Source organism: Cariama cristata, unplaced genomic scaffold (genome assembly GCF_000690535.1).
Source record: "Cariama cristata isolate BGI_N322 unplaced genomic scaffold, ASM69053v1 scaffold3163, whole genome shotgun sequence".
In the NCBI taxonomy this organism is placed as follows: domain Eukaryota; kingdom Metazoa; phylum Chordata; class Aves; order Cariamiformes; family Cariamidae; genus Cariama; species Cariama cristata.
In genome coordinates this window covers 27,267-35,561 of record NW_009608761.1, presented here as the reverse complement: position 1 = coordinate 35,561, position 8,295 = coordinate 27,267, and the positions used below count along the sequence as shown (strand labels likewise).

The 8,295-nt window shown below is 36.1% G+C and overlaps 1 protein-coding gene across 1 annotated transcript in view; it reads left to right on the top strand.

Annotated features, from left to right (window-relative positions):
- Positions 1–8,295, top strand: part of MYBPC3 (myosin binding protein C, cardiac) — a 52,218-nt gene that overhangs the window by 19,560 nt on the left and 24,363 nt on the right. Inside the window, exons 9-15 of the mRNA XM_009697247.1 lie at positions 41–97; positions 799–801; positions 5,177–5,200; positions 5,939–6,105; positions 6,916–7,048; positions 7,279–7,281; positions 7,723–7,847. Of these exons, the coding sequence (XP_009695549.1) occupies positions 41–97; positions 799–801; positions 5,177–5,200; positions 5,939–6,105; positions 6,916–7,048; positions 7,279–7,281; positions 7,723–7,847 (512 nt within the window). The remainder of the gene's footprint in view (positions 1–40; positions 98–798; positions 802–5,176; positions 5,201–5,938; positions 6,106–6,915; positions 7,049–7,278; positions 7,282–7,722; positions 7,848–8,295) is intronic.

Below are 8,295 nucleotides of genomic sequence, written 5' to 3'. Positions count from 1 at the left end.
TTCCTGCTGAAACTAATTACAGTTTTCTGTTACTATACAGTACTGAAGGACATGAAGAAGGCGGAGAGTTTAATTTTAGTGCCCTACTGAAAAAGAGGTGAGTAAAAACCCATAGACTTAGAGAAATAAAGTAGCCAGCTTCTGTTGAACAATTCTGAAAACACTAAAACTAGAATAACTGATAGTTTCATAAATTCGGAATCCTTGTAGTTTTTCTAAAGCAGTTCTAAGTAGAAAAACTATGGCAGATAATTATCAGAAATTCCCCAAATACTCAGTATTTGCTGCATTTCTGCTAGGTTTATAATGGAGAAAAAATAAAAAAGAAAAAAATTTGATCTTTCCCAAGACAGAAAAGGCTGGGACTAGGGTAATTATATGCTTCCACCAGCAGTTTTCATTAAAAAAAAACAAAAAACAAAACACAACTACAATTTACAATATAATGCTGCCTTAATAGGAATTTTCTGTCCTAAGTTTTCACAATACTTGGCATCAGAGAGCTGGGAGGACAAGCCTTTTCATTAGATATCTAAATGTAACTATTACACCATGCAACTATATATTATATAGCTATTTATAATGAAAGAAATTATGTTGTGTAAATATTACATAAATATTTTTTACTCTGCTGATTCAAATTCTTATTTCTTGCTTTTCCTTTCATGTTTTTTGGTGGAATTTCCTCTCCTATTCTCATCCTTCCTTGCCACATCCATTTTCATAACCTGTCTACTTATGTTTTTCTCTTTACCACCATCTTAATCTGGACATTTTGGATTCCACTGTTGCCAACAGAGAGTAAGATTTCTATTTCATTTCATTATACATGCATGGGTCAGACTGAATATAAGAACCATTTGGTTTGAAATAATGCATGCATCTTTATCTTTCTTACATGTAGAGAGTCACAAAAATGTGGTAGTATGAAAGAAAATTATGAGCCGCCAACTTCCGAGACAGAAATGTTTTTAAGCAATTAGAAGTTAAGGGTGGACCATTCAATAGAAATCAATGTATTTCTCTGCATGTCCTTTGGTTTTCACCATCACTTTCTTTTATAAGCAGTTTTAAATTGTCCTTGAATTTCCAGATTTTCTCAATAGCCTGCTCGTTTAATTTCCTATTGTCACAGAAATTAGAATCAGAAAAATCATTTGCATAACATGCCTGCTAGTGCCTGTCAAATATGCGCTGAAGTTTTGTTCCATCCATCCTTAAACATATTAAGTGAATATATTACTGAAGTCACTTATGTAATAAGTGTACAGGCTTCTCTGTTACAAAACATTTATCTTTATTCCAAGTAAAGTTTCCGTTGCTCATTATCATCCCATTACTCCAGACATGCTTCTTTCTGTTCTCTGCCCCTGGCCGCTCACTCTTTTTCCAGCTCCTGAAGTCAGTATCAGCACTTATGTCTAGACTCATGTTTTGCAGATCTAAATTTATTCAGTTTAAGTTTTCACAATCAGCTGCTTGGGTGAATGTTGTCGTGAATTTGTGTTCAGTCGCTGCTCAGGCTTTGGTATCACTATTTATAAAAAGTTTTTTATCTTCACAAAAAGTATGGGATCAGGTAGACATCTGAAGTAGCTTGGTTACGGAAAGCAATAAAGCCACAACAGGCTCATGTTTCACTCAGGTTAACTGACCCAAATTTCAGTCAGGCAAACAGGGTCACATAGGTATACAAAGCCCCATATTATGCAATATGCAATGTATGCAACTAGAAGTGAATTCTGGCTTGGCAGTAACACTACAACCAGAACTCTCAAGGGGGCCAGCTAGGTGAGACAGAAAGTACACCTATCAAACTTTCTACAGCTGACATTGACATCAAAGTTTCTTGTCTCATCATGAACCCCAGAGAAGTCCAAAACAAAGAGTGCGTTAGAATTTTTTTGTAATTCTAAAGTAGGGAAAATATGCTTTCTGAAAAACGGCAGTAATCAAAACTGTGCAGGTTTGAGAGCTGAAATAGAGTATTTGTACACACATTCTAATTTCTACAGAAAATATAAGGCAAAAAAGAATTGTTGATCTCTTTTTAAAGTTTTAAAATAAATGGAGACCAACATGAAAATATTTGCATAATTTCATACAGTGACTCCAGCTGGAATGAAGTGCTAACTACTATGAGTCCCTCTCCTAACGCCTTTCCCTTCTGCTTCCATAATTAGTTTTGAGCAGTGATAGAATTCTAAAAAGTAGCAAAAATCTCCAGTATTCCTAGAAATGTTCCATTTGTGGATTTAATTATTCATTATTTATTGGACTAGAAATATAATTCATTAAAAGAAGCGTATAAATTTCACTGCATTTTATCACTGGTTTTGACCTTTCTTGGCTTACAAATCTCTGTTTAGTGAATTTAAGCATACTGCTTAAGCATTAGTAAATTCACTGCTCTTCGTCATTTTTCACAGCCACTTTAGAAGTAATTTGTGGATCCTTCAGGCTTTGCATGCCACAGATTGAAGGCCACACCTATATGAATGAGAACTGATAGGCATAAAAACTCATCATGGAATGAAAGTATTCTTCATTAAAATAGAACAGAAAAAGGGACCTATGGTGAGGAACTCTGAAGAGCTATGCAGACTCAAATAGAATTGAAGATTATTCTTTTACCACTTCTGCTTTGTCCCACCTAATTTACAAGTGTGCTCAATCCAGAGGTAATGAACATTCCCACTATAATAGAGAGCACTTCGTTTAATACTGTATCTCCTATTGCTGTAATTTAATTAACTGGTGTTGACATACAGATGTCATGGGCCAAGGAGAGGTCATTGGGAAGAGGAAGGGAACAGCTGTCACAGAGCTATTAAATGGGATAGTGAGCAGAGACCTTGAAGGAGGTGACAGCTGACAGGGTCCAATCAGTTGACAGTAATGGGATAGGAAGGAACCATCTCTGGGATGTACAAAACTATTTTTAACCCCTCCACATATGTTTAAAACATATCAGCTGCATATTCCATTTACAGCAGGTTCACTAAGCTGCATCTTAATGCCCCCAAGTGCATAGTTAACCTATGAGGTGATTACTCTGAATAAGGATCCTCAACATCAGGGAGAGTAACGTAAGGGTGGGAGAAACTTCAGGAGTCCAAGTGCAATATTACTTTTCAAACACACCTTAGTTCCTGTTGGTGGTGGAAGAGTACAGCCTAACTGTGCAAACTCCGTGTCTTTATGGGATCAAAGAGAATGTTTTGACAAACACAAAATGGTGGAAAAGAGTACTAGGATGGGGAAACCTTTGCTCAGAGGCAGAGACATTTTTTCTTTTCTTTTTCAGAACTCCATTAAACACTATACAAATTACAACTTCTAGCTTTTAGTACCATTTTACATGCAACTTACAAGCCTTTCCCTGTAATTAGAAAATATTAATATTTCCAAGGAAGAAATCATACTCTTGCTTATGATTTAGTTTCTTGCATTTCAGCTTGCATACCCCAAAACAGTATTGCCAGATATAACAATGGGATGACACTGAATAATGGAAAAGCTAAAGAAAAATTAAGGAAGTCTTCTCAATAGTGAGATATACTAGACTGTGGAATTGCTTCCCAATTGGAAGATTTTTCTCACGATCTATTTAAAAAAAACTCACACAAAGTATTTTTTAAAACTCCATGACTAATCCCACCTGCAAATTTTCAGGTAAAGGAGTGTATACAGATGAGCATATAAGTAGGCAGACAGACAGAGAGACCACCAGTATTTCTATAATGCCTGAGGGAAAATAATAACATTTGAATCCCTTAAGTGTTTCTTATTTCCTATGATTTTATATTTCCTTTTGAGATACAGTTTGCACTGCAGAACGTTAATTGTACTAGTACAAAGAACTCAGCATGTATTAGAAATATTATATATTCCTAGTTTTATGGACTTAGATATCTATTCCAATGTACATATATTTAGAAATATTTTAAAGTTGCTTCTTGATATGATCAGGGCAACTAGCCCAAGAAATGATTATGTTAAACAAAAAGAAAAAAAAAAATCTTGGTCTATTTGGCAAATCAGTTCTATTATCCTGCCTTCTGCTAGGCAAAACTACAAACCATTTGTAGCTGCCCCAAACAAAATGATAGATATATAGAGAAGAGGAATCCTGATTAAATTTGTAGGTGATGTCGATGCACTGTTATGACAAAGCAAATGACCAGTAGGCTGCACTTATCGTAAGGTATCCAAACTTCAGATACACCTATCAATTCAATGAGTGCTAGTGAGGGCTTAGTAAGTGCTAAACCACTCCACAGATATAAGATATGGCATGCCATATTTCAGCTCAAACTCACTGAGCTGAAATCCTCTTCTCTTGCTTCCTTTCTGTTCAAGAACTACAAGGGTGCTGGAAAGCCCAAACCTGGACTGCAGTACTTTAATCAACATAGCGCTTTTGTTACAAGCAAGCCCTTTTTGGGCAATAAAAGGAATACCAGAAGTGTTTGGTTATACCTGCTGTCTAGACTGACCACAGTCATGCTTTTTTAAGTAATAAAATTTCTCACAGACTAAAGGGACTGTTCTTTTCCTGAAAAAAATGGAAATATGCCCAATAATCTTCCACTTTTCTCTGCACTACCTGATGTATAACTTGTCTTCTTGTTGGGGTTTACCACTGAACACGGCTTCATTGTAAGGGTGTGTTCTGCTGCACTGGAATCTGCTTGGTCCTGATGATATCAGAAACAACAGCCACAGGAAGTTCCTTTTCCTGAAGAAATTTTTAAGAAAATGTTACTTCTTTCATCCTTTCTCTGTTTACCAAAATGCAAATTATGACAGGCAACAACTCCATGACGACAGGGCGAAGTAGAGTTCTCTGTTTCCCTGTAAGGCCATCAGCCATAATTAGGAATAAGCAGAAGTGCTTACACTTATAATATAAATTGCAGAGTGGAACTGTACAAAGTGTGGGAGTGAGTCCAGTTTCAAGAGGGAACAGCATTTTTCTTAAGCCTATTTCAGAAATTTTGCATGAGCTCCTTCATCTCCTGCTGCTGAAGCACAGGCATGATTTGCTAAAGGTGAAGATGACATTCATGGCTCTTTTGTATTAACACATGATGCCCTCTTGATGCCCTCTTTCTTGCCCATCGGGATGCTGCATGTTTTTCCAAACGGTTCTCTGCATCATTCTGGAGTACAGCAGCTTCTTGCGCTCGGTAAATCGGTAAGGTTACACCAATTTCTTTTTCTATTTATGATCTTTGAAATAAAAAATATGACAGAAAAAGAATGCCTTTCCCAAAGCCAGACAATCAAATTTTCACTTGGTTTTGCTAAACCAAACATTAATTCTTCCATAATGACTAGTTCTTCAGTTAAACTATAAAATAAGTAGTCCATTGTAAATATTGTCTTGTTTGCCACTACTCACCAGTCTTTGTGTCTTTGTTTTATAGCTTACTATAGCCAACAATTGTCTTTACAATAGACGATAAATGTTTTAATAATCTGTGATTCATTTTAGTGAAGAGAAAAAAATGTCCTGAGTAGAAAAGTACTTGTTGTTTATTAACATAAAGCAACTGCCTTGTTTCTAAGGCGTTCTCTGGGTATCAGTTCAGTTCCTTGCTTTGCCACATGTTTTGTGTATGACTACGACAGGAAAATAAGTCTCCTTGTGTTTCCATTACTCATCGTGGAAGGGAAGTTAATATTTATTTGCTTTGGCTATTAGAAAGTAAATTCTTCAGGAGAGCAATTGGATTTTAATCACTATATATTTATATAAGTAAAACCAGTAACCAGTCTTATTTAATTATTTTAGGTAATAATATAGTAAAAAGTTAGACTGCTAATTTTTTTTATTAAGGAGTGGTTTCATCAAGCCAATACATAGCTTGCCAAGCCTATGGCTGTTTTTAAATCCTCTCAATAGTGGCATTCAGATACTCTCTTTCTGCAGAGCTGAAGCAAAATCTGAACCACAATCTGATGTTGATGTCTGGGAAATTCTGAGGAAAGCTCCTCCTTCTGAATACGAGAAAATTGCTTTTCAGTATGGTATCACAGATTTGCGTGGGATGCTGAAACGCCTCAAACGCATAAAGAAGGAAGAGAAAAAAAGTACAGGTTGGCGAGCTGTATTTATTCCAAATATATGTGTTCCTACCTTCTTCTTTGGGAGTGCTACAAATATTAACATGAGCTGGACAGCAGCCAGATACACGAGCATGAGAAATAGGAGTTTCCTATTCCAGTTGTTACACAGTCTTTACAAGCAAAATGCTGATTACCAAAGATTAAAGCTATGCCCAAAGCTCTGAGCTACCTTGCTCTGAAATTCTGGATATTCTGAACCTGCTCATGTTACTAGTTTCTTCTGCTCTGCCTCTTATGTTTCCCTAAACATAAAACAACACCACCCCTCACCCCCAAAACTGGTGAGTATGTCAGGCATCAGTGACACATTTAAAGAACCTAATTTACATTGGGATGATACATTGGTAATTCTTCAGCCTTTTCTAGTCAGGTGAAGTATTAATTACCTAATTTTAACTAATTTGTTTTAAAAGTCTGAAATAGAAAGAGCAAACTGCCATTCATCAGTACTGAGAAGATCAGTGCCGTTTTCCTACATGGGCAACTCTGTTTAGGATGTGTTGAAGTACATATTCACATCTGATTTAGAATATTCTACTTTGCTTATTTTAGTTTATATCTCATGCTGTTCATCCTATCTTAAGGAAAAACAGTAAACAGAACAGGATGAAGAACAGAAATGGTAAAAATGCAAACAGAGATGCAGAAAGTGGGGAAGGTTTAAGATGATGGTAAACAACAGGGAAGGGAATAAAGATTTACTTTCCCAACAGAGAAAGTAAAAAAAAAAAAAAAGTATAAAAATTAAGATTTTTTTTCTTAAATCATTCTTCATCATAGCATTCCTCAAGAAACTGGATCCAGCTTACCAAGTGGACAAAGGGCAAAAGATTAAATTAACAGTTGAAGTTGCCAATCCAGATGCTGATGTGAAATGGCGGAAGAATGGTCAGGAAATCCAAGTGAGCGGCAGGTAAACTAGAAACATGGGAAATCCAAAAAGGAATGAGCTACAGCTTGGACAAAGTGGGGAAACTAGCTTTTCTTAGAAAGAAAGGAATAAAATAGGGAGAAATTGGAGCTGAGAATCTACATAGTGCTTTGGTTCAGGACCAGTTTGTTGTTCTCATGACTTTTTCTTTTTTCTTCCCTCTGCTCTATACATCTACATGTGGAACTGGATGCTCACATCTACTTACTTAGCAAGTAAGTCCTCAGATTATATTCTGATCTTTATATGTATATCCAGGGTTCAAAATTACTCTCTCGTAATACAGGATATACTTCAGTGTAGCTTGTTTGTAAAACCAATTTCCAGTAATTCTGTGCTGAAGCCGTGACAAAGCATTTTTAACGGTAGTCAGGTTTGTTGTATGGTTAGATGTTAGAAAAGCATCCAGCACCATTCACAGGAGTTTGTATGTCTCAGTTGTATGAAGATTTCTACATTATTTCCTGTGCTAGTTTGTCAAACACTTCTGCTGTCCCCTGTTCTACCAGGACAGGGATAAAGGGCTTGAGTCTTAACAAACCTAGCCACTGATGTCAGAAAAAAGAAGGAATCTTTTTCTCTACCAGTCAGGGGAAGACAATGACTGGGTCCAAAGGAGTTACTGTCTGATAATTACATTTAGATTCTCTTTTCAGATATATTTTTGAGGCTGTTGGGAATAAGAGAATACTGACCATAAACCATTGCTCTCTGGCCGATGATGCAGCCTATGAATGTGTGGTAGGGGAGGAGAAGAGCTTCACAGAATTATTTGTAAAAGGTGAGCAATGGCAGCAAAAGGAAAGAGATCTCCCCTAACATTTAGCATTGAATTTAACATCACCTTGTCTACTCTCAGATTAACTGATCTTGCAGGAAAGAAAATTCTCAAACTTATGAACAAATTCTGACATCTATTGAAGAAGATATTTTTCTTCCAGTTAAATGAAGGAAAACTTTCCCTATAGCTGCAACTAAGAAAGCACAGGAAAACAGCAAATTGATAATTACCATTAATTTTCATTTGGAAAGTCATTTACATCTTCCCAACAATAGGGCTAGAAACTTGCTTTAAAAAATTTGATTCCACTCAAGATAAACATGTGCCTCAAGCTCTACAAGCAGATCAAGAAGTACAGAAAACTAATGCCTACAGTTCAGAATTTCAGAATATATATGAAAACCGATTAACCTTGTCTTTGTATTGTGTCTCATGAAGCAAAAACCGA